We start from the raw sequence: 24,834 nt of genomic DNA, 5'->3' as shown, positions 1-24,834 counted from the left end.
GCATGGAGAACATGGATGGGAGGGCAGAGACAGAGAAGTGGGAATGCCTACCCTTTTGGCAAGCTGATGAAAGTCTAGAGTGGGGCCTGAAGGTCTGTGCAGAAAACAAGAGGAAAGGAAAGGTCACAGACACAGACTATAGGACAAGATGACTAAGGAAGGCCTGTAGGTCTTCTGAGAGCTGTCCTTATTGTATTATTTCTAGAAGCTTATAGAGTGGAAGAACAGAAAGTGGTCACTATAGATATGATAAGGTCAGGACAGAGCAGAAAAGCCAGTCCAGAATCATAAAGTAACTAAAGCCTCGTGTCTGTTTTGTTTGTTTGTTATTCCAGCTTTGCACAATGCACTGCCCCAACAACCATCTCGGCCCAGCAACCGAGCTGCTGCTCTGCCCCCAAAGCCTACCCGACCTCCAGCTGTGTCCCCTGCCCTGGCCCAGCCCCCCCTGCTCCCACAGCCACCTATGGCTCAGCCCCCCCAAGTGCTACTGGAGGATGAAGAGCCACCTGCCCCGCCCCTCACCTCCATTCAGATGCAGTTGTACCTACAGCAGCTGCAGAAGGTGCAGCCTCCCACACCACTACTCCCTTCCGTGAAGGTGCAGTCCCAACCCCCACCGCCTTTGCCGCCTCCGCCCCACCCTTCTGTGCAGCAGCAGCTCCAGCAGCAGCCCCCACCACCACCACCACCTCAGCCGCAACCACCGCCCCAGCAACAGCACCAGCCCCCTCCACGGCCGGTCCACCTGCCATCCATGCCCTTCTCTGCCCACATTCAGCAGCCCCCGCCCCCCCCAGGACAGCAGCCTACGCACCCGCCCCCAGGACAGCAGCCACCCCCACCACAGCCTGCCAAGCCTCAGCAAGTCATCCAGCATCACCCTTCACCCCGGCACCACAAGTCAGACCCCTACTCAGCCGGTAAGTAGCCCCTATTCTATTCTTATGTTTGAGAGAGTCTGGAGCTGGATTTTGTCTTATTCTAACAATGCACTGTTAATTGTGTTTCAGGCTTCAGTGGGTTCAGAGCCACACCCTGGTAGGCACTGTGTAATTGGAGTATCATGCTCGTTTTGTATTTATCGGGTTATTTGTCTTGCTCACAAGCAGAAATGGTTCAGAAAAAGACCTTCCTTGACCTTAACTCCTAAATGGAAGCCAGGGGCCAGTCAAAGTGCCATGTCTATACATTCAGGGTCAGGGAAGGTTTCCCGGAGGTGACCGTGAGTTGAGAGGAGATAGTTTGGGAATAGCCAGTCTCTGCACTGACCCTGCAGGATCCAGGCAGCATTGACTGGACCATGTAGCTGACTATGGCTGGAACTCATGAGCAGAATCTCCTCAGGACCCTGTCTCCAGCCTAGTGCAGACTTCCCATTCTTCCAACAGTGTTGTTTTGGTTTTTATTGCACATTTGACTTTCATTTGTTGATAACCAAAATGCTCTGCCTGTTCCCAGCTAGGAAGTGTTCCGGTCAAAGCTCACAGCATCTTACAGTAACTTTTGAGGGCCAGGGTGAGGTTCCTGGGCTCAGCAGTGCATGGACACCACGCAGTTTGCCTGGGGGTTGAACTTCACTAAGTGCTGCCTGCAAATCGAGCACAAAGTAGGGCTGACTGCTGCTGTACTTAACACAAGCCACCAAGTGGCAAACAGAGCCGGGTGCAGCTGTTGGTTCTGTCTGGGAAAAGCTAGAGTTGGGAATAGCCACCAGTCTAGCCATGCTGATCTCACCTTTTAGAAGGAGTAGAGAGCCGGCTCTAGGCAGCTTAGGCCCACAACTCACCACCTTCCTCTACCTTCTCTTAGGGTCCCACCCCAGCTCCTGTAAAGAGTCATGTGAACTGGAGCCTAGCTGACAGCTTGGGCCAGAAACCAAGTTGTCAGAGACTCGGAGGGGCTTGGAAGGGCTCGGAAGGGCGGACGCCCAGCCAGTCCCCAGCACCGTCCCTCTACTACTAGGCCAGAGTCTGCTGTTGTTGAGATCAGCCTTACCAGGGGCACTTGATGACACTAACACAGGCAACAGAGACAAGTGGAACCAGGGTGGTAACTTCCAAGGGAGTCCTCATAAGCTGGAATGTAAGAAAAGAAAAAACGTGACAGAATGCACCCTAGTGGACTTTGCTACCGGCCCAACAGTGGAGCCAAAGGGTCTGCCCACATAAGATGTTATGGTCTTCTTTGGGTCTGCCAAAATAGGTATATTAGACTAGAGGAGGGGGACATTGTCAGAGTAAGAGTTCCTATACTAGCATGGTGGCTTAGAAGTGGAGCCCCAGGACTACTCTGGACTATAGCTAGGAGCTATGATAGACTGGCAAAACCCCTGTCTAGCTGGGATTTAAGTAGAGAACAAACTACTTGGGGGTGCACAAGACTCAGCCTCTCCTGTTGTTCCCCAGGCCAGAGGCTCAGACTCATGTATACTAAGAGCTCAGTGTCCTCGTTGGTACAGCTGAGTGTCAGAACTGAACGCTCTGCATGAACTTCTCCTAACATGCTGGGTACTTCGGTGGCCACCTAGCCTCCTTACACCTGTTGCTTAGATGCAGATAATTGACTGAGCCCTGGGACCTGTTGTACTTGATTTGCCCAGGTTGAGGTCAGTCCCGTGTTTTTCTACATTCTGTAGGATGAGTAGACTGACCTAGGAAACAGTACTGGTAGCAACCTACCTTCACTCCAGGGCCTAAGCAGACGCATTTCCTCTGTATCCATCCAGAGTGTGGGAAACAAAGCTGATTATCCCACATGACCCCACACGAGATCTAATGCGTCAGGATGTGTATTTAATAAAGCTTCTTGGGTAATGCTGAGGTACAGAAGGACCAAGCTAGAGACTTAGTTAGCACCTCAGGAGTATAGAAAAGCTTTTGTGCATCCAGCATTGGGGCGTAACTAAACAGGTTCTATATGTCAGTCCCTTGAAGGAGGAAGGCTATGTATCCTTACCATGTAGAGTAGATACTGTAGGCTTCCATTCTTTCAGCTTGTTTGGACCCCATGATACTCCTTCCGTTACTGTCTTCTCAAGGTCCAAGCGGCCCAGGGTCAGTGGCCTATACACCCACTCTCTGACACAGTTGTCTGCTCTCCTAGGTCATCTTCGGGAAGCTCCCTCTCCACTTATGATACATTCCCCTCAGATGCCACAGTTCCAGAGCCTGACCCATCAGTCTCCTCCCCAGCAAAATGTCCAGCCTAAGAAGCAGGTAAAGGGCAGGGCTGAACCACAGCCCCCAGGGCCAGTCATGGGCCGAGGCCAGGGATGCCCACCTGCCTCACCGGCTGCCGTGCCTGTGCTGTCCCAGGAGCTGCGCCCACCCTCAGTCGTCCAGCCCCAGCCCCTGGTGGTGGTAAAGGAGGAGAAGATTCACTCACCAATCATCCGCAGCGAGCCTTTCAACACCTCCCTTCGACCAGAGCCCCCCAAGCACCCAGAGAACATAAAGGCTCCAGTCCACCTGCCCCAGCGTGAGTGTCCGCCCTGCCTGCATCTTGGTTGGCAATCTGTACACCATGAGCCATCCCTTCCAGGTGACCCAGACTCACATAGCGTCCGTAAATTCTAGGGCCGGAGATGAAGCCTGGAGATGTAGGGAGGCCTGTGATCCGGCCCCCAGAGCAGAGCGCACCCCCGCCAGGGGCCCCTGACAAGGACAAACAGAAACAGGAGCCAAAAACACCAGTGGCACCCAAAAAGGTAAGGAAGTTCTCATCTCACTGAGATGACTTTGGGTGGGCATAATTCCTGCCATATCCTGTGCGGCAGGCCCTCCCTCACCTGGCACTTGACCTCTGCCTATAGGACCTGAAAATTAAGAACATGGGCTCCTGGGCCAGCCTGGTACAGAAGCATCCGACCACCCCATCCTCCACAGCCAAGTCCTCAAGTGACAGCTTTGAGCATTTCCGTCGTGCTGCTCGGGAGAAGGAGGAGCGGGAAAAGGCCTTGAAGGCTCAGGCTGAGCATGCTGAGAAGGAGAAGGAGCGGCTGAGGCAGGAGCGCATGAGGTGGGCTGGGGTCCGTGCAGGGCACTGGGGCTCCCAGGGCCATTCTGGGCTCCAGGCTGACCTGGGGCCCCGCTCTGCCCAGGAGCCGAGAGGATGAGGATGCGCTGGAACAGGCACGTCGAGCCCATGAGGAGGCACGACGGCGCCAGGAGCAGCAGCAGCAGCAGCAGCAGAGACAGGAGCAGCAGCAGCAGCAACAGCAGGCAGCTGCTGTGGCCGCTGCCTCCGCCCCCCAGGCCCAGAGCTCCCAGCCCCAGTCTATGCTGGACCAGCAGAGGGAGTTGGCCCGAAAACGAGAGCAGGAGCGGAGGCGCAGGGAGGCAGTGAGTAGGGGGACCTGGTGGGAACTTTTGGGCAGGAGTTCTACCTTGAAGATTCTGGGAATAAAGGTCGTAGGACCTAGGGAGGGAAGAGCAGGCCGTGAGCCCAGCCTGTTGTCTACACCAGCCTGGGCTGATAGTTCACTGGCAACTGGATTTGACAATGCCCAGGATGGTGTAAGGGAGCAGCACATTGGAGCTGTACACAAGCAATATGGGGAACAGGTGGAGCAGGGTACCCCAAACTCAATTCTCCCTCCTTCTTCCCTTTCCAGATGGCAGCTACAATTGACATGAATTTCCAGAGTGATCTTTTGTCAATATTTGAAGAAAATCTTTTTTGAGAGCACCCAGGTGACTTCTGACTTTTTCTGGCAAAAATGTTGACTCTCCATAGTGTTAGGGGCAGCAGTGGAAGCAGTAGCAGCAGCCAGGGATGTCTCTGGGCCTGGCTCTCCTGCATGCTATGCCCGAGGCAGGCCTGACGGGCAGCTGAGGATCGCAGAGCCCATCTGCCTTACAGCCAGCCGGACAGGCGTCCTACCACATGCCACCCCTCAGAGGACGTCAGTTCAGAGCACGTCTCAATATGAGTCAAGTGCCGGCTGGACCTGAGGCCTGCTTCCCCGCGTGCGGGGCAGAGGCCCTTCTCTGCGCCAAATGTCTGACTACACAGTATACACGGGGCATTGTTGCTGCCGCCACCATGACTGGTTTTCTGTCCCTGAGAACATGACGTTTGTGACGTCCTACCCATTGGGAGTCCTTCACACCCCAGCCATCGCTGCCCACTCCCAGGAGGCCAGGGCAAGCCTGTGTGGACTGGAGCAGCAAGGCACTGGCCCACCCCTTGCTGGCACTGACTTTGCCTTGAACAGACCCTCTCCCCTCCCCCACAAGCCTTTAATTGAGAGCCGCTCTCTATAAGTGTTCGCTTGTGCAAAAGGGAATAGTGCCGTGGAGGTGTGTGTGCGCCCACGGCAGTTTGGACAGAGGTGACCGTTCACATGTGTGACAGGCCTCGCCTGGGGAGTAAGGCCACCAACCAAAGTCAGTTCCTTCCCACCTGTGTTCTGATTTTGTTTTTTGTTTTGTTTTTTTTTTTTTTCCTATATATATATTTTTTTTGTTGTTGTTGAATTGTATTTTATTTTTAACTCTCTCTTCTCCTCAGACACAGTGGCACTGCTTATCTCCAAATGGTGTGATCGTCTCCTCATTGAGCGGCAGCTCCCACTGCACTGTGGGTAGTGTGTGACTGTGGCTGTACTGTATAGTGAACATAGTTGGCATATCTTTGTTTGAAGTTTGTTGGTGACTCTACCAAACTGGTGTAAAAAAACAAAAAAATCCACAAACCACCCAACACACAAACAGAAAAACCCTGCCTGTATTCAGTTTGAAACTTTATTAGTCTTATTTTTAATTATAAAACCAGAAAGCTGCAATTTCTTTTCCTCTATCCCTTATTTGTTGGCTTCTTTGTTTTTTAATGTCAGATCTGTTTGTTTTTACCAAGAAAGGGAGAGCCTGGGGAGCGCTCCAGGCCCTGCTGGGCTGCACACGGAGGCCCAGGTCCCCGCCCGGCACCTGGTCAGACCAGTGCGCTGCACCTGCCTTCCTTCTTCTTAGTATTTTTGTTTGTTTTTAAATTGGAGCCCCTAGTGAGGTTACACGTGCCATGAGAACCCACTCTACACCATAGTGCTGGTGCCTCGGTGTTGGCCAAACTCTGGAGTCGCTGACTGGTTTGACTTTCATGTGGTGAATATGCATTTGGTCTGTACTGATCATGGAATAAACACATCTCTCTTTTTTAATGCTGGTGTCTCCCTGAAATTTCTTTGTGAACCAACTAGGTATTCTAGTTTGCTTAGGCTAGGCCCTGGTTCCCAGGCACCTTTGTGTAAGATTCACCAATAGTGGGCGCAGAGCCACTCTACAGTGGCCTTTCCTGGGCAGGAGCTGCTTGGGCTCAGAGCTCCCCCAAGCTGAAGTCAGACACCCTGTGACTCCCTGGGCTGAGTGGCCATGAGGCTCAGTGAAGCTTGGCCACATTCTCACGGAGGCTCCTCCCCCATCCTAGCCCCTTCTTCACACAAGGCTCGAGGCGCTCTTCCCACCGTGCTTGCCTCTACCTAACTCCTAATTTGATTTAAGCTCAGGGTTAACCACGTACTCTTAGGTAATGTACATTTCCTCCAAATAGGATCTGTGTATCCCCACACATAAACACATTTCCACTGAGAAAGCCCCCAGGTGGCTTCCCTGTCCTGTACCCATCACACATGCCCCAGCACCCAAGAACAGTCTCTGATGTAAGATGAATAATTATACACATGCAGAGACAAGTCGATTGAAACGTTTCTAGCGCTCTTAATCCGTATCTCCCACCGCTCAACCAGAAAGGCCAAACCTCACAGTGTAGGGCCCAGTTCGGGGACCTAGCCAATGCCCACTTCCTGTTTGTAAGGCCCTGTCCTACCTACTCCAGGAATTTCATACATTACTGTGATTGAGCAACGACAATTTTATTCCTCTGAGGTTTCTTCTGCCACAGCCCACCCTCTCAGGTTTTTCTCTTGTTCGGATATTTCCCGTGCTGGACCCCACTCCTGAGGTGGGGAAATGGTTTGAGCTGTACCTTCATGCTCAAGTTCTGAATGGCCTCTGCACCTTCCTGATGCTGTTCCTCTAACTGGGTTGTAATTAGAACTGGGATCTATTTCATTTCTCTGGCCGTTTTCAAATCCTTCCTGCAGCACTAGACATCTTAGTTCTATACCAGAATAAGAGGTGTGTACAAGCCCCTACTGTACTGTATGCACGGGTCACTCGGCCAATAATTATGTCAGTGAATCTGAGACTTGTATTAAAATACTTTAGACATTTGTAGAAGGGAATTCATAGACTTTTCACTTATATACTTAAAAGTTTTTTTTTTTTTTGTGCAGTTCTCATTGCAAAAATAAACATTTGTACTGAATATAAAGTTACCCTCCTGTGGTTACTGACGTCTCTTTGAGTGCAGAATTGGGAAATGGATGTGAGTTCGGGGTTAGAGACAAGGTTGCATAGTGGAGTTTAAGGAAAGGAAGTTAATACGCCTGTCAGCCACAAGAGTCAAGTTGGGGCTCAGGAGAGATCCTGGGAACTGTATTATCAGAGAATCGATTTTTATGAAGAAAAGAAGACTTTGAAGTTACTTGGGTATAGTGGTGGTTTATAATCCCAATACTTAGGGGTGGAGGAGGCAGGAGAATTCTGAGTACGTAGACTGCCCTCCTCCTTACCCCCCTCCCAAAAAAAAGTAATACTGGTTAGTCAGGCAAGAAAGATGGTTAAGTCTTAGCGCAATAATTAAGGCAGTGAAATTCTACTCAAGTGCACAGTTGACTAAGGCAGAGCGATGCGTGTGGCGGCTCACTGGGTAGGACTGTGGTCCTTCAACAGTGAATAATCTGCTCAGTAGCCTGCTTGGTAGTTACTCGGGAGCAGCTGTGGCCCAGCTGGTCGAGCGCTTGCCTAACATTCTCGGGGTTCTGGGTTCAATCGCAGCATCACAGAACCAGACTTGGTCATGCATCCCTGTAATACTTGAAGGTCTAAGACCAGCCTTAGGGTGCTCAGGACCCTGTCTCAAAGAACTAACCACACTGTGACACAGCCAGACAGGCACAGTAGCTTCTCGGGAGGCTGAAGCACAAGGGAATGGTGAGCAGTTCAGCAAGTAACAGCTTGTCTCAGAAATTTGGATACAGTTGGCTGTTTCTGTATTCCCATCAAACTAGAAGGGGAGGCCAGTTCTGGTCCATCCTGGGCTACTTAAAAGAATCAGTTTGGGTGGGGGGAACCCTAAGAAATAGTAATGATTGCTTTTTGTTTCCTTCTTTTATTAGAGATAGGTTATTTTCTTTTTTGTTTTGTTTTTTTGGATTTGGTTTTTTAAGAGACAGGGTTTCTCTGTATAGCCCTGGCTGTCCTGGAACTAACTCTGTAGACCAGGCTGGCTTCGAACTCAGAAATCAGCCTGCTTCTGCCTCCCAAGTGCTGGGATTACAAGTGTGTGCCACCACCGCCCGGCTGGCTGATTATTTTCTTATACACTATATCCTGATTATAATTTCCCCTCTTACTCTCATTCCCTCCCCACCTCTTCCCCCATCTGGATCCATTCCCTTTCTGTCTCATTAGAAAAGAACAGGGCTTTTAAAAAATAACAGCCGGGCGGTGGTGGCGCACACCTGTAATCCCAGCACTTGGGAGGCAGAGGCAGGCAGATTTCTGAGTTCGAGACCAGCCTGGTCTACAGAGTGAGTTCTAAGACAGCCAGGGCTACACAGGGAACTGTGAGGGTCAGGGAGGGGGACCAGAAAAAAAGGAAGAGAGGCTATAAGCCGAAAGTTCTAGAACCTGGTGCGGAGCCATGTGCTCATTTGCTGCTTCAGTCTCTGGAAAGAGCCTTTCGCTGGTGTCTGTCATCCCCTCAGGCTCTCTGCTGCCTCCTCTTCAGGCTCCCTGAGCACTGAGGGGAAGGGTTTGATAGGCTGAGAGTTCTGAGGAGTCTTTACTGTGTGTCACTTAGCTGTAGGGTCTCTACATCTGTTCCCATGTGCTGCAGGAGGAAGCTGCTCTGATGGTGACTGGGTAATGATCTACGAGTAGGGCAGAGTATCATTAAAAGTCATGTTATTGATATATATGTTTTTAGGTCAGTAGTGTAGTTTTTTTACCCTAGGTCTCTGGTTCTTGGTCACCCAAGCAGTACTGGGTATGCTCTCCCTCTTGTGAGGGGGTCTTAAGACATTCTCACAAGTTCTGTGCCACCGTTGCACTAGCATACCTTGTAGGCAGGACAGATTGTAGATCAAAGCTTTTGTGGCTGAGTTGGTGTTGCTGCTTCTCTTGGCGTCCTGCAGAGTGCCTGCCTTTGTGTGCCAAAGACACTGGAGGGGTGACCTCCAGCTGTACATCTCCATGTTTAATGAGTTGTGTGGGTGTCATCCTCTGCAATGTGTCCCTGCAGTCGGTTTGTGGAGAGCAACTCATCAGCTTAGTTAGCAACAGCCTGGGTGGTTTTAGGATTTTCATGGGAATCCCTTGGCCAGTAACTATTAAATGCAACCCAGTCCTGATACCGGAAGCCTCATTTGGTGACAAGAGATGGCTGGTTGGGCCTCCAGATCCCCCATTATAGGAGACCTCATTAGTATCGCCTTCATATATTTTAGAGTTTCCATTGCACTAGGATCATCAGATACCCCCTTTTTTTTAAAAAAAAAATATATTTTTTTATTGATATATTTTTTATTTACATTTCAAATGATTTCCCCTTTTCTGGGTCCCCACTCCCCGCAAGTCCCATAAGCCCTCTTCCCTCCCCCTGTTCCTCTATCTACCCCTGCAGATACCCCTTAATTCCAACCGTCTCTTCCCCATTCACTCTCGTAACCCTATTCCTCCTTCCCCTCCCCCCTTGGCCTTCTCATTCCCAGCCCTACTGGTCTCCAGTCCACCAGTAAAATTTGTTCTAAGATCCCTCCCAGAGAGATCCAGATGTCTTCCTAGTCCCTTCCTCTTTACCTAATCTCTCAGGGTCTACAGATTGTGGGCTGGTTATCATTTAATTATTTAGCATCTATATATAAGTGAATACATTGCTGGGCAGTGGTGGCACACACCTGTAATCCCAGCACTCTGGGAGGCAGAGGTAGGCGGATTTCTGAGGTTGAGGCCAGCCTGGTCTATAGAGTGAGTTCCAGGACAGCCAGGGCTACACAGAGAAACCCTGTCTCGAAAAAACAAAAACAAAAAACAAAAAAACAAAAAATAGTGAATAGATTATCATTTACTTAATATCCACATTAAGAGAATGTATATTATTTCTGTCTTTTCTTTTTGTTTTTGTTTTGAGACAGGGTTTCTTTGTATAGCCCTGGCTGTCCTGGAACTCACTTTGTAGACCAGGCTAGCCTCCACCTCAGAAATCTGCCTGCCTCTGCCTCCCAGAGTGCTGGGATTATAGGCGTGCGCCACCGCCGCCCAGCGTTATTTTTATCTTATTAAGTCTGGGTTATCTCAGGATTATTTTTTCTTAGTTTCATTAATTTGCCTGTAAATTTCATGATGTCACTTTTTTTTTTTGAACAGCTGAGTAAAACTCAGTAATTTTTTTTAAAGGTGAAGGGTGAAGCTTCCTGTGGAAGTGCTTACCGAGCATGAGCAAGGCTCTGGGCTCAGTCACTGGTACTGACGTAATAGGAGCAGCTAAAGAAGCGCATCTCTCTAAATACCTGATATTTCTCTAGATATCTAAGTGACCACCAGAAGAGATTTTGAAAGCTTGCCAGTGGTGTTGGTGTCAGATGAAGCAGATTGCTGCTCCTATGTTGTTTTGGATTGGTGCTAAGCCACAGGCAAAAATGATCTCACCCCCGAATTTCAGGTTCATGATCTGTACTGTGAGGATATGATAATGCAGGGCTGCTATAGGGTTAAATAATGGGTGTCCCTAAATTAGTTAAAGATCTTGGGAAAGGTTGCAAAAGAAGCTGGCTTCTTCTTGAGACATGATTCTTGCTTGACAGGATGCCCCATCATACAGGGCACTGCCCTGTTTACTTTTTCAGCCAGAGCCTCAGTAACCCAATATACCCAGTCCAGCTCCAGGTTTCAAGTCCAGCCCCCGTTCTCTAGGAGGCAGGCTCTGTGCTAGGTTGGCTGTCACCTGAGCCTCACCTTCAACTCTGGCCAGTTAACACTTAGGCCCCACCTGTCCTTAGAAACTAGTGCCTGCTTCTGTCCCAATCACAGTTTTGTAGGGTTGGGCCGATGGACCCCCTAAGTCAAGGAGAGGAGAGTTGCAAGCAGGGTTGTATCCAGGACTGGGTAAAAGCGACTATGGGTCTCTTTCAGGGCAGAGCCTTCTAGGTCGAGCCCTTAGCTTGGAAGGCACAAGGAGAGACTCCGACTGCCCACAGCTACAGTTTCTAGCTATATAATATCATCTGGTTTTCCACTTCTGGGTTTGATACACTCTCGCCTTCATATTAGTTTCCTGCCCCTTTCCACCCCAGAACAAATTCTAGTTCTTGGGTCTACATTCTACCCAGTCAACAAGCCTAGCCTGTCTTTTTCATCCAAATACAGACTCCACCTAATTCCCCTTCCTCCTTCTTAAACCACGCCCCTTAACCCTATCTTGAATATGCCACGCCCCTTCGATCAAAGCTCCACCCATCTCAGAGTTCCCTCGTTTCTTCCTGATTCAACTCTCCTTCCTTAGAGCCTTGCCAGTTGCTTTTTCTATTTTTTGTTTGTAGCTCTGGCTAGTCTAGAATTTTATATATAAATCAGCTGGCCTTGATCTCAGAGATCCGTTTGCCTCTGCATCTCGAGTGCTGAGATTAGAGCATCGAGGGGTACATTGCTGTAGTATATATGCAAACAGAGAACTACTTGTGAGATTCCTCTCCTTCCACTGTGAGGTTCCCTGGGATTAAAGTTAGGTGGCCAGGCGTGCTGCCAAGTGCTCTTACCTGCCGAGCCTCTTCTAGGTCATGACCACCGCCACCTGCTACAGAAATCATTTTAATTCTCTGTTCCTGTCTTAAACTCCATCCAGGATGTCCTAGGGCTCTGCCCACGGTCCCTCTTCCCCACCCCCCACCCCCGCCCCCAAGTTCCTCCCCAACCGCAGAAACCAGGTCCTCGCAGGCTCCACCCCCCTCATCCCTAAGTGTCTCATTCTGCCCAGGTAGTTTTAGCTGCCACTTTCGAGTGAGTCATGCACGGTAGCAGTATCTGCCCGAGCCGCACATCTGGTTCCTCGGCGGGACCAGTGGACTCCGATAGCACGGTGCAATCCCAAAACAAAGGTGGTGGGCTGGAGGCGCCAGCACCCCCGGCTCAGTCTTCCGACCACTGCTCTGCAGTCGTCCCAGAGCCAGAGCGCAAGGATATGCCGGAGCTTGTGGTGACCACGCTGCTCGCGCCCTCACGCATCTCGCTGAAGCTGCTGCGGGCATTGGTGATGAGCTTAGTGTACTTGGCTGCCTTGGTGGCCGCCTTTGTCTATAGCTGCATTGCGCTCACCAATGTGTTGTGCCACCCTCGCCGGGGCTGCTGTGGCCGCCAGAGGTTGTCTGCCCCAGAGTGCCTGAGAGACCCTACGCTGGGCGAGCATTGCTTTCTAACCCTCAGGGTGAGTGTTCTGTGGAGGTAAGGTTTCCTGGGGTGGATGCGGATTGGAGAGAGGAGGTTGAAATGTCGAATCTGAATTATCCTTGGGGGCACAAGTCTAGGGAGAAAGCTCCTGTATTTCCTTACTCGTCAGCTCTTATTTCAATTGGGTCCTTCTGCAGAGTTCCGGCCTGCGTCTGCACTATATCTCTGCTGGTCGTGGCAATGGACCCCTCATGCTCTTTCTTCATGGCTTCCCAGAGAACTGGTATGTCTGGGTTTCTGGATCCTGGGGCTCACCGGACTAGGGAAAGGTAGAGTTCTGACTATGAGTTACTTAAGAAATGGGAACCGATAGGGTTGAGTAATCTGGGATTTCACTATTTACTTCCTAAAAAGTCCAGAGCAGAAAGGTGGGGTGACCCAAGGCTGAGTATAGGAGGTGCATCCTGCTGACTAAACTGCCGACTCCCTTACCGGACAGGTTCAGCTGGCGCTACCAGCTGCGAGAGTTCCAAAGCCATTTCCATGTAGTGGCTGTAGACATGCGTGGTTATAGCCCCTCTGACGCTCCAAAGGAAGTGGATTGTTACACTGTTGACTTGCTGTTGGCTGACATCAAGGATATCATCCTAGGCCTGGGTATGAACCAGTGCCCAACATACTCATCTCCTCATTTGTGTTTCTTGTCTACCGCATCCCTACTACATCTTACAATGTTGTGTCTGTCGCTTCCTGCCACCAGGGTACTCCAAGTGCGTTCTCGTGGGCCATGACTGGGGCGCCACCCTGGCCTGGGAGTTCTCCATCTACTTCCCGTCCCTAGTGGATCGTATGGTTGTGGTCAGTGGACCTCCCATGTCAGTGTTCCAAGGTGTGTTGGGCTATACCTAAATGCCTGTGTATTCATCTGTGGCCTGTCACCGTGTCAGGGACCCAGATAAATGATAGTGTGCTTAGGAATAACATCAATTGTTTTGAGCACTTTCAGGTTGGAGGTGAGTATAACAAGATGCTTCAGACTGGGGGTGGGGTATAGCTCATGATTGCGCGCATTTGTTTAATATGTTAGAGGGAGTAGTTGTGATCTCCAGCACTGAAAGAGAGAGAATGAGAGAGAGAGAGGAGCCGGGCGGTGGTGGCGCACGCCTTTAATCCCAGCACTTGGGAGGCAGAGGCAGGCAGATTTCTGAGTTCGAGGCCAGCCTGGTCTACAGAGTTGATTCCTCTGTAGTACAGAGAGGCTACATAGAGAAACCCTGTTTCAAGAAAAAGAAAGAGAAAAAAATAAAAGAGAAAAAAAAAGAGAGGGAGAAAGGAAGGAGGGGAAGGAAGGCCTGGATCAGGAGTGTTTCTAATTTCGTGTTTTCTTTTATTTTAGAGCGTTTACACACATAATCAGATTTCTTGTTGCTAGAGCCTAACTCTAAACATGGCATTAATTTCTGCTTCCTATAAACTTTCTATACCTAGACTCCAATAGACTGAAAGAAATTCATACAATAATCTTAGTGATTTTGTGTAGGAAGGAAAAGTTTGTGGAGTCGGCTATACTAGCATACACCTATTAATGTCAGCACTTGAGGAACGGGGACTGGGGGGACGACTGAGCAGGGAAGAGTACTTGTTAGTCAAAGAACCTGAGTTTGATCCCCGGGGTCCAGATGGCAACCCACAGCCACCTGTAACTCCAGTTCCAAGGCTCTGAAATGTCCTAAACTGACCTCTGTGGATACCAGGCACACATGTGGTACTAATACATACATGTAAACAATAATAAATATTAATAAAAATAATTAAGTCTAAAAAGAAGCCAGGGACGTACATGCCTTTAATCCCAGCACTTGGGAGGCAGAGGCAGGTGGATGTCCATGAGTTTTCCATAGTGAGACCCAGCCTCAATAAAAACTGGACCAAACCAAACTAAAACATGAATTACATCTATAAATAAATAAACAAGTAAATAAATAAATGCTTGGGAAGCTGAGGAAGGAGAATCATGAGTTAGAGACCAGCCTAGCCTATATTGTTTCCTGTCTGAAACAAACATCTCTCTCTCTCTCTCTCTCTCTCTCTCTCTCTCTCTCTCTCTTACACACACACACACACACACACACACACACACACAAGTGTCCATTGAACCATTAGAGGTCAGCTGGCATATATTTTTGATCCCAGTACTTGGGAGGTAGAAGCAGATGGATCTCTGTGAGTTCAAGGCCAGTCTAGTGTACATGAGTTCCAAGTTAGCCAGGGCAATACAGTGCCTCTGAAAAAAATAAGACCACTCAGATTTTTGGGCATTTAAATTTTTTGGATGAGGGTGGTCACCCTGTGCTTGCCAGCTGCATACAAGTCGATATCTGGGGCTCTTGGGCTGATGAAAGTGTTTGCTAGCTTTATGTTCTAGTTGAGGGAAACTGAGGCAGAGGAAATGATTTCTGTCTTTTCTTTCTTTTTCTTCTTTCTTCCATTGATTGATTGATTGATTGATTGATTGAGCCGAGTCTCCTTCCATAGCCTAAGCTGGCCTGGAGCTGACTGTGGTGATCCGTTTGCTTCTGCCTTCTGAATGCTGGGATCAAAGGTGTGCACCTCTGCACTCAGCATTGACAGCAAAGATACAAACACACCACAGAAACCACACCACAAAGGAATCAGATGTCGTTTCCAGCTATCTAATGTTTTTTTTTTTTTTTTTTTGTCACTTGACCTTTGTTAGTTGCTATGAGAGTAGGGGGTAATAGGATCTAGAACCTCAAGATTGCTCACCACATATCCCATCACTAGACTACACCCCACACCTTACCTGAGTAGCATTGTAATCGTCACTGTGTTCAAACTCAGTTTCCTTCCACCCTTTTCTGCAGGGGCCTGGTATACAGTAGGTGCTTAATACCTGAAGCAGAGGGAATATGACCAGGTCTAAGCAGGAGAAGCCTGCTGGTGCCTCCTCGGGGTACCCAGGAGCTTCAGCGGGAGATACTTCCATTTTTTATTTGAGGGGCTTTCTCTGTATAGCTCTGGCTGTCCTGGAACTCACTCTGTAGACCAGGCTGGCCTCGAACTCAGAGATCTGCCTGCCCCTGCCTTTCGAGTGCTGGGATTAAAGACATATGTCACCACTGCCCAGTAAGAGTTATTTTTTTGTTATATGTTTATATGTATGTATCTGTGCTGTGTGTGTCGTGGAGGTCAGAAGAGAGCATTAGAACTCGTGGACTAAAGTAACAGGTCATTCCGTGCCATCCAGCAGAGGTGCTGCGAAGCAAGCTTACCGTTTCTGGAAAAGCGGCACGCGCTTTCACACACGGAGCCATCGCATCTCTCTAGCTTTGCCCAGTCTGTAGTTGTGAAGACAATATAGCAGGGTAGCTCCCAGACAGAGTGGGGCCACTGTCTTCACAGGCAGGCAGGCAGTAGTGCTCTTCTAGAGGCCCCTGTGCTAAGCTGGGTGTGTCGGAGCTGTACAAGTACAGGACCACCCACCCCAAACCCAAACCTCACGTCCCGTATCCTCCTCCCAGAATACTCAACCCACCACATCAGCCAGTTGTTCCAATCAAACTACATGTTCCTGTTCCAGCTTCCCCGGCTGCCAGAGAGACTGTTGTCTCTGTCTGACTTCCAGGTGCAGTGAGGGTTTTAAAGTCTAGGAATTCGGGGGGCAGCAGGTCAGGGGGGGGCTGACCAACCTGGGCACTGCAACCAGCACGTTATTGTGTACACCCAGATTCTCAAAGACACATTCACTAACCGCAAGAACGGCATCCCACGACTGACTCCTTATGAACTTGAAGGTTTCCTTTATCACTTCTCGCAACCTGGATGCCTCACTGGGCCCATCAACTACTACCGGAACTTGTTCAGGTAAGGCTAGACCCAGGAGAGACGCTCGGGAGAGTGTCAGGTGAAGGGAATGAGAGGACTCATTCTTCCGTCTACTTGTCTGTCTTGACCACAGGAACTTCCCCCTGGAGCCCAAGGAACTGTCAACACCCACACTGCTGCTGTGGGGGGAGAAAGACAACTCTTTTCAGCAGGGGCTGGTGGAAGCCATTGGAAGCCATTTTGTGCCAGGCCGTCTGGAAAGCCACATTTTGCCAGGCAGTGGGCACTGGATTCCACAGAGCCATCCTCAGGAGATGCATCAGTACATGTGGGCCTTCTTGCAAGACCTGCTGGGCTAGAAGCTCTTGTCTACCAACCTCACATTGACATGTCGGAGCTTATGTCCCCTGTGTACCTGGGAGTCCATGCAGTGTGTATACAGGGTGGACTCCCAGATTACCCGGAGCAAATAACCCCGAGTTGCACACAGTAGCGTCTGTGAATATCTTGCCTCACACATAGCCTGGATGTTCGCATGAGCAGCCACTTTGACCTTGGTAGCCAGATATGCCTCTCCTTGGTGGAGATAGATGCCGTATCACTCCTTCTCAAAGCCTCCCTGCCCCAGCGGCTGCACAAACCACAAATTCTAACCTTTCTGTCTTGTTTGCCACCCCCTAGTCTGAAGTTCAAGTCTTCCTTAATATTGCATCCAATATATTTCTTAACACACAGTGATACTTCAATTTAAATGTTAATGAGCTAAGATGAACCACTATGAAAAATAGAGTGTCTCTGGAGCCAGGAAGATGACTTAGTGATTAAAAGCATTTGTTGCTCTTGTAGAGGATATGAGTTCTATTCATACCCTCTACCCACATGAGTTCAGCACCCACATGGAGTTTCACAACCATCCATAAATCCATGTTCAGGAGATCTGACACCTTCTTCTGCTATCCCTGAGCAATAGGCACGCATATAGCCTACACACATACCTGTGAGTTAAAATACATCTACATATAAAAAAGACAATAAAGAATTTATTTAGCCGGACGGTGGTGGCATATGCCTTTAATCCCAGCGTTTGGGAGGCAGAAGCAGGCAGATTTCTGAGTGCGAGGCCAGCCTGGTCTATAGGTCTACAGAATGAGTTCCAGGACAGGCAGAGCTACACAGAGAAACCCTGTCTAGAAAAAAAAACAAATCCAAAACACCAAAAAAAAAAAAAAAAAAAGAAAAAGAAAGAAAGAAAAAGATGAGATGGTTCTGCAAGTAAAGGCTCTTTGCCACCAAACCTTAGAGCTGGAGTTCGAGTGTGCATGCCTGTACCCACACACGTACAACAGAAGAAAATTGATTCTTAAAAAGAAAGGGGGTACTTGACAGTCACAGTGGTGCACCTCTGTCATCTGAACACTTGAAAAGCTGAGATGGGAATATTGCTGAGTTCGAGGCCACTCTGGACCACACAGAAGTACCGTGTCTTAATAAATAACAACAGTCTTTTCCCTGTTGCTGTGGAGGCTCCGGTGCCTTCAAGGTTCGGCCTCAGCCATAATCTGCCACCGTGGCCGGGGAAGACATTGTTGCTGGAGGTGTCATGGAGGTCAATACTGCTTTACAAGAGTGCTGAAGACCTCCCTCATCCGTGATGACCTAGTGCTTGGCTTCTGACAAGTACTGAGCCCTGTGTGCATGTATCCAACTGTGATGAGCTGGTGATGGATGGAGGAATTTGGTGGAGGGTTGCCGAAAACAAGAAACTAGAATGGGTAGGCCTCAAAACTGAGGGAGAGGGGAAGCCAGGTAGAGTGGCTAATTGCAGTTGTATAATTGTTAAGGACTATGGTAAAGAATCTGAGGCTAAGGATGTCATTGAAGAGGACTTCAAATGCAAAAAATGAGTATATTTTTGGGCTCATTTTCTAAAAAAAACAAAAAACTATATCAAAGAGTGAGGTGCCTCTCTGCTAACCCTCCTAATCACCTTACTAAGTCAGGATCCCCACAGGAAACAGGTGAGTGAACTCAGTCCTCTCAAGCCAAACACAGGGCAGCTCCCCATGATCCCTGTCTCCATGACCAATTCAATGTCAGGTGAAATTCTCTTCTTTTCAACTGGCCTCAGATCCCTGGGGAAGCAGCTCTGAATCCTGTTAGAAAGTTGGGTGTGCTAGAATCAGCACAAGAGAGGGCCAGCTTCCTGAATGGACACCTGGGATCAGGCAAAATGGCTCAGCAGATAAAGGGGCTTGCCACCAAGCCTGCAGACCCTATGGCTTCGATTCCTGAGGCTCACACTGGTTCTGTGAGGATTCACAGAAGGTCACAACTGACTCCCACAATTTGTTCTCTGCTCTCCACGTGTGCACAGTAATACTTTTGCATGTACACATGCACACCCACACACACCCCACATTTTATATATATATGTATGAATAAATGGGCATCCATAGAATCTGAGGCCTCCAGCCTCTAGCTTTTAGAATCTCCTGCTCCAAATAAACCATTTTTTTGTTTTTTTAATGGTACATTTTCTTCTCTCTCTCTCTCTCTCTCTCTCTCTCTCTCTCTCTCTCTCTCTCTCTCTCTCTCTCTCTCTCAAAGATTTATTTTTATGTAAGTACACTCCAGAAGAGGGCATCAGATCTCATTACAGATGGTTGTGAGCCACCATGGTGGTTGCTGGGATTTGAACTCAGGACCTTTGGAAGAGTAATCAGTGCTCTTAATCGCTTGAGCCATCTCTCCAGGCCCCTACTTATTTTGTTTGTTTGTTTTTTGTTTTGTTTTTTTTTCCCTACTTAGTATCCCGAGCTGGTGTTGAACTGGAAATCCTCTTGCCAAAACCTCTTGAGTGCAGGAGTCACAGGCTTGTGCTCACATATCTGGCTTAGCCAAGTTTCTGCTGAGTGTCTAAAGGCCTGGAGACTCAGCATCCACATGATAAGATTACAAATGGAGAGTGAAAGCCGGGCAGGTAGATGGTGCAAGCTTGTGAGGCAGGACAGTGGAGGCTGTGGCCGAATGAGCACAGGTTCAAGGCCAGCCTGAACTATGCAGTAAGAATGACGCTAACTCAGGCTACCGGTGCAAGACCCAGACTTAGAAAAATAGAACAATTACAAAACAGAGTGAGGTGAACCGCCAGCTACAGACTGGTCATAATAATTTCATTGTCTAGTCTTTTACAATTAATTAGTTAGCTGATATATTGATTTTGAGACAAGGTCTCACTATATAGCCTGGATTTGCTATGCAGACCAGGCTGATCTGGAAGGCAAAGGCGTTCAGTTGCCTCTGGTTCACCTGTGCCAGGGACTGAAGGAGTATGCTTTATGCCTGCCTAGAGTCTACCGTGCTGCTGTTTTTTATTTTTATTTATTTATTTTTGACACAGGATCTTAACTGTGTAGCCCTGGCTGGCCTCCAATGTACAAGAGACCTACTTGTCACTCCCTCCTGAGTGTTGAGATTAGAGACTTGGGCCACCACGCCCAACTATTACTTTGAACGTGTATGAGTATTTGTCTGTATGCCTGGTGTCCATGGAGCCCCAGAAGAGGACAGTAGGTCCCTCGGAACTGGAGTCACAGATAGTTGTGAGCTTTTGTGTATGTATGCTGGGATTTTAAATCCTCTGCGAGAACACGAAACACTCTTCAGAGCAGAAGCACAGCTCTGCACTGCCGTTACCTTGGTGTTCTTTTTCTTTCTACTTCTTTTTTAAAAATGGTTTTTCATGACAGTGTTTCACTGTGTAGCCTTGGCTGTCCTGGAACTCACTCTGTAGATCAAGCTGGCCTTGAACTCAGAGATCCTCCTGCCTCTGCCTCCTGGGTACTGGGACTGAAGGCTCTTGTCAACACTGCCTGGCCTGATTTTACAATTTTTTAATCCCTCTCTGGGTCCTGGGGATTGAACTCTGCCTACCAATTTTAGCACCAAGCACCTTTATCCACTGAGCCATCTCACTGGCCCTCTCTCCTTTTAAAAATTACATCTGATTTATTTATTTCAGGTGCATTCGTGTGGGGGTGAGGGTGGGGGTGGGGGTATTGTACAGATGAGATGTCAGAAGACAGCTTGTAGGAATTTGTTTTTTCTGTGTACCATGTGGTCTTGGTAGTTCATCAGATTTGGTGACAGGTACCTTTAGTCAATGAACCATCTCGCCTACCCTCTTTTTGTTTTTTTAATTACCTACCTGTCTGTCTATCTATCTATCTATCTATCTATCTATCTATCTATCTATCTATCTATCTATCTATCATCTATTCTGTGTGTTCTAGTACTACATTGCTTGTTGTGAAGTCAAAAGCTTACAAAAGTTCTTTCTCTCCCTCTACGATGTATGTCCCCTCAATCAAACTTGTGCCAAGTTCAGCAGCCAGCACTTTTGCCAGACGAACTATTTTGCTGGTCCCCATTACTCTGTTTCTTGCTCATTCCCTAGGGACAATACCACCTGTATCGTGAGAGCTTGGAAGATGTGGAAAATGCCTTCAGTCTTGGAAATGAGCCTGCACAGCCGGAGAGCCCTCCGTGCCGGCCGTTACTCTCCAGACTCTTTGTTTCTAAAGAGACGTGCTTTTCACTCAGCGTATCGATATTAGCCATATTTGTAGGTTCTGGGGGCCATCTTGAAATTCTGGAGTTCACAGAGCAAGAGGGAATAGAAGGCTCTACCATCGAATGAAAGAACTCAGATAAGGCTCCCCTGAGCAGCCACAGTCCTCACGGGGGGGGGGGGGGGATGCATGTTTCCCAGGAGTCTGGAAGCAGCCACTAGGAAGGTCCTAGGAGGGAACTAGCTGCAGGCATTGGAGTAACGGGGAGGCCAGTCACTGCTCCCAGACCATTAGAGGCTGCAAGCAGACTGATTGTCAAAGAGAGCCGGGGAGATTTTTTTTAGCAGAGGAGAGACACGTCTTGCATTTTGAAGAGCTGCCTGTGGCGGCTGGACAGTTCATGCAAGAATGCACCCGAGGAGACAGGAAAGGGCTTTCTCAGACTGCAGGGGGGCGGGGAACAGGGATGAGGGACAGAGGACAGGGACTGGGACTGGAGGGGGGCTGGACACGACCCCTAGGGCCAGGCCTACATACACTGTAGGGCCTTTTTCTTTGTAGGTCAGGAGGAGGGGCTTTCAAATCCTAAAGTGGAGGTCTGGGGAGAAAAAAAAATCTGTAGGTTGGTTGAGGACCAGTACCAGGGTGGTAGGTCCACCAGTGGTTGCTAGGGTGATGGGAGAAGGGTTGATGGTTGACCAGAACGAGATAGCGGTTGTCTAGGTGACTAGAGAGGCCCAGGCAAAGGCTGACTACAGGCTTGGACAGTTGCTGGGACGGTTGCCAGAGTAACCAGAAAGCTCTGCTTTCTGTCCCTTCGTCATTCCCCACCTCCCCACTCCCGGGGCTTAGTGGGTAGAGAACAAGAGAGAGGAAGCAGGCCGAAGAAGAGAGAGGAAGAAGGCTGAAGGAGAGAGGAAGAAGGCACTTCTGAAGGAGGGATAATATTCCTTGGGTGGAGTTCTCAGGCCAACATTGGCCTTCCCCAGCCTGAGCTAATCAACGGGGAAGTGAATTTCTTCTGACCCAGGGGCCCAGTGTATACCAGAGTGTATGGCCTCATTTTGGGCCAGAGTTGAGGACTAGGTTTCTAAGCCCTTGCCTCCAGCCTACTTTTCATCATTCATTCACTAATTCATTCATTCACTAATTCATTCATTCATTCATTCATCAGTTCATGTCACACTAGTTGAACACCATCAGCCCTGCCCCAAAGAAAGAACAGGAGACACAGCTGAACAGGGACAGAGACACAGCAAGAATGAAGTCAGGTCCCAGTGGAATAAGTGACTGGGCAGGGACAGTGATCTGGAAGGAGGAGGAAAAGGAAGTCTTCCTGGAAGAGGCCATCACAGAGTTGAACTGTGGAGAATGTGTCTTACCCCAGGGAGCCTCTCACCCACGCCCACGCTGATGTATCATTTCCTTGAGACTAGAGGCCAGCGTGGGCTAAGATGACATGGGGTTGTAAAGGACTCTAAAATACCAGCAAGGGAGGGGCCTGAATAAATTTGTACATGGAACGTTATTTGGGGGCTCATAAGGGGGCTTGAATGGAGTGAGGGCAGAGACAGACAGCGAGGCGGGCTGAACTGGGACACACAGATGCACAGAGAAGGCACGAAGGCAGATTAAAGACGTGGATAACCTAAAAGGTCTGGACTCAGAGCAGAGATCTACAAACATCTCAGGTTAAAGGACAGAGATAGATGCACCAGGAGTCGGGGTGAGGGGTGGAAGACCAAAGCTGGGCTTCTCTCTATAGGAAAGAAGGCCCCAGGATCTAGGAAGAGATAAAGAAGCCAGTCAGACCGGTGCACACATCACCATTCCCCAGCGATGGAAATGGGGCCGGGGTGTCAAAAGAAGCCTGGTCTAGACTGCGATTTCAAAAGACGCTGCGCCATCGAGGGTAAGGATCGAGCACACAGACTCCTGTAGAACTTAGAAAGCCAAGCTTCCCACATCAAGAAGAAGGGAAATTGGAAGGCTGAACGGACAGAGCGTCGCTGAGGGAGGTTTATCAGGGTGTGGCCAGAGGCCTAGGGACCTTTTGGAACCTAGCGGCTGGGCATCGGATGAGGGAAAGCATCAGGAGACTCTGACTGGACACGGGGAAAGAAAGGCTGTCTACAGAGCCTAGAGACAGGCCTAAGGGCGGAGGCTCGTTGGTTACTGCGTTGGTTACTGGTCAGAGCCAGCTGAAGTGACTCCTCAGGGAAGGACCCAAGTCATCTTCTGTCAGTGCTTCCACCTGTCCGGTCCTGCAGAAGCATAAACTAGGCAAGGGAAGAAAAGGGACACGCTAGGAGGAGACAGGGCAGGGCGGGCCGTGTAAAGGAGATTCAGCCTGCGGCTAAGGAGGAGGGAAGAATTTGTCTTCCGGCTGTTTCTTGTTTGCTTTCATTATGTGTGTGTGTGTGTGTGTGTGTGTGAAGCCATCACTTTTAAAGTTGTCTTTTTAGTTTTCATCTATTTATTTTGTTTATTGAGACAGGGTCTCTCTATATAGCTAGGAGTACTCAAGAATTTTCTATTTAGTTTATTCTGGCCTCAAAAGTACATCCTCAGCGTCCCAAATTCAGGGACCACAGCATATATACAATGACCAGTGTGTGTGTGTGTGTGTGTGTGTGTGTGTGTGTATTTCGAGACAAGGTTTCTCTGTAGTCCTGGCTGTCCTGGAACTCACTCTGTAGACCAGGCTGGCCTCGAACTCAGAGATCTGCCTGCCTCGGCCACCTGAGTTCTGGGATTAATGGCCTGGCTCCTCTCCGCCTTTTAAAGAATAAATATTTATTTTATTTATATGTAAGCCCAAGTTCATGTGAGCTGTGTTAGTTTATGCATATTTTGTATGCATAGCCTTTTAAAATAATTGTATCTTTTAGAAGTTGGAGCGATAGCTCAGTGGTTAAGAGCACGTAATGGTCTTTCAGAGGACCTGAGTTTGATTCCCAGGGCTGATATCAGAGGCCTCACAAACTCCCTCTAACTCCAGCTCTAGAGAACCTGACACCCTCTCCTGGGTCTGTGAGCGCCTGCAGACGTGCGAACACAAAATCGTGTGGGCACCCTTGCAGACTCGCGCACATGCAGACACACACAATTAAAAATAAAATAAATATTTTTAAATATGTTTTTAAAACTTTTTACAGAGATAGGAATCTAACCAAGAACTGCACAGCTCCTCCTATGAGCTACATACACCTCAGCCCAGGGAAGCAACCCCCCTTCTCCACAGCAAGAAGAAAAGGTGGAAGGGCACGTGTGCTTAGAAGAAGTAGGGGGAGCAGGGCGGTGGTGGCGCACGCCTGTAATCCCAGCACTCTAGGAGGCAGAGGCAGGCGGATTTCTGAGTTCGAGGCCAGCCTGGTCTACAGAGTGAGTTCCAGGACAGCCTGGTCTACAGAGAAACCCTGTCTCGAAAAAACCAAATCCAAAAAACAACAAACAAAAAAAAAAAACCAAAAACAAAAAGAAGAAGTAGGGGCAACATTCTTTTCTTTGCCAAAACGACTTCAGCAGTAATTTAGCTAAACTGAAATGAGTTCCCTCTTCTCTATTTCCCTTTCCACCCCATCTCCTCCCTCCAGAAGCCCTACCAGCCACCACTTGTTCTTCTAATGGGGCCTGGGGTATCTGAGTGCAGACAAGGGACTCTCAGGGAATGAGCTGATCCTGGTGTCATGTACATTTCAAGACACTCAGTTAACAGTGACAAGGACTGTGGGTGGTGGAGGTGGAGGTGGTGGAGGTGGAGGTGGAGGTTAGCTCCGTGGCAAACACAAGTATATGTGGAGCCTTGGGTTCTCGCTCCAGCATGCAGCTACTTGAGACAATTACTTTACCTCTTCTGCGCCGGACTGTATGCTAGTCAGTAGGCATCTAGCACTGTGGGCAGGGAGCCA

The 24,834-nt window shown here is 49.0% G+C and overlaps 2 protein-coding genes and 1 pseudogene across 8 annotated transcripts in view; all 3 read left to right on the top strand.

Annotated features, from left to right (window-relative positions):
- Window positions 1-6,160, top strand: part of Brd4 (bromodomain containing 4) — a 79,415-nt gene extending 73,255 nt beyond the window's left edge. For 6 of the 7 annotated variants that reach the window (XM_052165760.1, XM_052165762.1, XM_052165759.1 and 3 more), the window contains 6 exons: window positions 336-923; window positions 3,106-3,480; window positions 3,579-3,709; window positions 3,815-4,020; window positions 4,103-4,343; window positions 4,616-6,160. In XM_052165760.1, the coding sequence (XP_052021720.1) occupies window positions 336-923; window positions 3,106-3,480; window positions 3,579-3,709; window positions 3,815-4,020; window positions 4,103-4,343; window positions 4,616-4,684 (1,610 nt within the window). In that variant the 3' untranslated portion in view covers window positions 4,685-6,160. The remainder of the gene's footprint in view (window positions 1-335; window positions 924-3,105; window positions 3,481-3,578; window positions 3,710-3,814; window positions 4,021-4,102; window positions 4,344-4,615) is intronic. The other variant, XM_052165758.1, reaches the window with a different exon arrangement.
- Window positions 6,161-12,097: 5,937 nt separating this feature from the next.
- Window positions 12,098-17,524, top strand: Ephx3 (epoxide hydrolase 3). The gene is made up of 7 exons (XM_052165203.1): window positions 12,098-12,543; window positions 12,704-12,789; window positions 13,006-13,163; window positions 13,267-13,395; window positions 16,049-16,152; window positions 16,255-16,391; window positions 16,486-17,524. Exons 1-7 carry the CDS (start codon window positions 12,127-12,129, stop codon window positions 16,709-16,711), a joined length of 1,257 nt encoding a protein of 418 aa, XP_052021163.1. The 5' UTR covers window positions 12,098-12,126; the 3' UTR covers window positions 16,712-17,524.
- A 386-nt stretch (window positions 17,525-17,910) lies between these two features.
- On the top strand, window positions 17,911-18,256 carry LOC127670557 (40S ribosomal protein S12-like; annotated as a pseudogene).
- The last annotated feature ends 6,578 nt before the right edge of the window (window positions 18,257-24,834 follow it).

Source organism: Apodemus sylvaticus, chromosome 20, assembly GCF_947179515.1.
Source record: "Apodemus sylvaticus chromosome 20, mApoSyl1.1, whole genome shotgun sequence".
Classification (NCBI taxonomy): domain Eukaryota; kingdom Metazoa; phylum Chordata; class Mammalia; order Rodentia; family Muridae; genus Apodemus; species Apodemus sylvaticus.
Note: the sequence above shows the minus strand (reverse complement) of the source record. Positions and strands in the feature narration are given on the sequence as shown.

Coding starts and splice junctions, on each gene's coding strand:
- Ephx3 (XM_052165203.1), top strand. CDS start 12,127: ATGCACGGTAGCAGTATCTGCCCGAGCCGCACATCTGGTTCCTCGGCG. Junction 12,544..12,703: donor ATTGCTTTCTAACCCTCAGG/GTGAGTGTTCTG, acceptor GTCCTTCTGCAG/AGTTCCGGCCTGCGTCTGCA. Junction 16,153..16,254: donor TGTCTCTGTCTGACTTCCAG/GTGCAGTGAGGG, acceptor GTGTACACCCAG/ATTCTCAAAGACACATTCAC.